The sequence below is a fragment of the Chenopodium album genome, unplaced genomic scaffold (assembly GCF_948465745.1).
Source record: "Chenopodium album unplaced genomic scaffold, dcCheAlbu1.1 scaffold_37, whole genome shotgun sequence".
NCBI classification, from domain to species: Eukaryota; Viridiplantae; Streptophyta; class Magnoliopsida; order Caryophyllales; family Amaranthaceae; genus Chenopodium; species Chenopodium album.
This window is the reverse complement of record NW_027665232.1, coordinates 18,394-19,970: the sequence shown is the minus strand read 5'-3', so window position 1 is coordinate 19,970 and position 1,577 is coordinate 18,394. Positions and strand designations below refer to the sequence as shown.

Genomic DNA, 1,577 nt, shown 5'->3' with positions numbered 1-1,577 from the left:
CCAATTCCTCCAAAACTAATGAGCATCTCAGAAAATATTTAACCATTGCTTGCTCCAAATTAGTCCACGGACTGTATAGGTTTATCACAATTCTTCTCAGGTGTGACTCCAAACAAAATGGGATCGTTTCACTTTTATTCCAATTATTAACTTCTTGCAAAAGTACGACGTTATTCCATTCATAGTTCTTTTTTTTTTTTTTAATGGGAAGAGGAGAAATATTAATTAATTAAAAATAATCAAAGTACATGGCTAATAAGCCCAAAACGCACAGCCAAAGCTGGAGAAATGTTAAACCAAAAGCAGAGAAACCAAAAGCTAATAATAAGAAACAACAAGAGAAAATTGTCCTCTTCCAAATCCATCCACCAAAAGTCATCCAACGAGCAAAGAGAGCTAGAAGTTGCTGTCAAAAAGGTCCTCTTCATAAGCGCCTCTAGCACAGTAGGGAATGCTGCTGTGAACTGCTTCATGTCCCTCCATGTCAATTGCACTCTTAGCTAAGTAATGGGCAACGAAGTTGGCCTCTCTTGGGATGAAGTTAAACTCAACCTCGCAATCCATTTTGATCATCTCCTCAATGTCTTTAAGAATGACCGCCATTTCATGAGTCCCATGCTTCTCAATTTCTTCGATTATTTCCTTAAGAGCAACCGCATCAGATTCCACAATAATTTTCTTGAACTGAGCTCCAATAGCTGCTGCAAGACCATTACGAACAGCTATTAATTCAGCTTCACTGGCAGTTCTGGCTTTAGTCTTCCATGACCTCCCAAAGATCCATCTGCCATCATCACCCCGAGCCACGCATCCCACTCCATTGATGCTGGTCGTTCTCCAAGCTGCATCAGTGTTAATTTTAACATACCCCTCCCTTGGCTTGCTCCATTTCAGATCACTAATAGCAGCAGCAGGTTCCTTGCCTTTGCCCTGAAACACATTAGCATTTGCCACCAAATCGCACATGAACCTGTTAAACATAGAAATGGGGTGCAACATAGCAAGCTGGAAAATCAAATTGTTTCTAGCTCTCCACAAGTGCCACATAGCAATACTAAAGGTGATTTTCCAGGCCTCACTTCTTTCTAAATTGTAGTTTATCCACTCATCCCAATTCAAACTGAAAAAAGTGAAGATACAGAAGCTGTCATCCAATCTGTTAGCACCAAAAATTCTGTCCCAAAATACTCTAGAGTTAATACAATCTCGAAAAAGGTGAAGATGATTCTCCGAGTCTAACTCACATCTAGTGCAAATGGGGTTGAAATTATCAATCTTGTTGGCTAAAGAAGTAGCAACAGGAAGAATAGCATGACAAGCATTCCACAAGAGCATTTTGTATTTGTATGGGATTTTTATGTGCCAAAGCTTTTTCCATTTGATATGCGGGAAAGAAGGGGGGAAGAAAAATTAGAGGCTAAGGAATAAGCACTACCAATGGTGAATATACCCTTAGGTGAAGGATGCCAGCAAATAGAGTCTCTCACCGAAGCAATGATAGGCAGGGGGATGCTTTCGATTAAAGAACACAAATGGGCAGGAATAATGTGTCTAACCCTCTGTAAATCCCACTTGCC

General features: G+C 40.2%; 1 protein-coding gene across 1 annotated transcript; it reads right to left on the bottom strand.

The window, feature by feature from the left end:
• Positions 1-396: 396 nt before the first annotated feature.
• LOC145622371 (uncharacterized) lies at positions 397-1,335 on the bottom strand. Its single transcript, XM_081676396.1, has one exon. It carries the CDS (start codon positions 1,333-1,335, stop codon positions 397-399), a length of 939 nt encoding a protein of 312 aa, XP_081532522.1.
• Between the last annotated feature and the right edge of the window lie 242 nt (positions 1,336-1,577).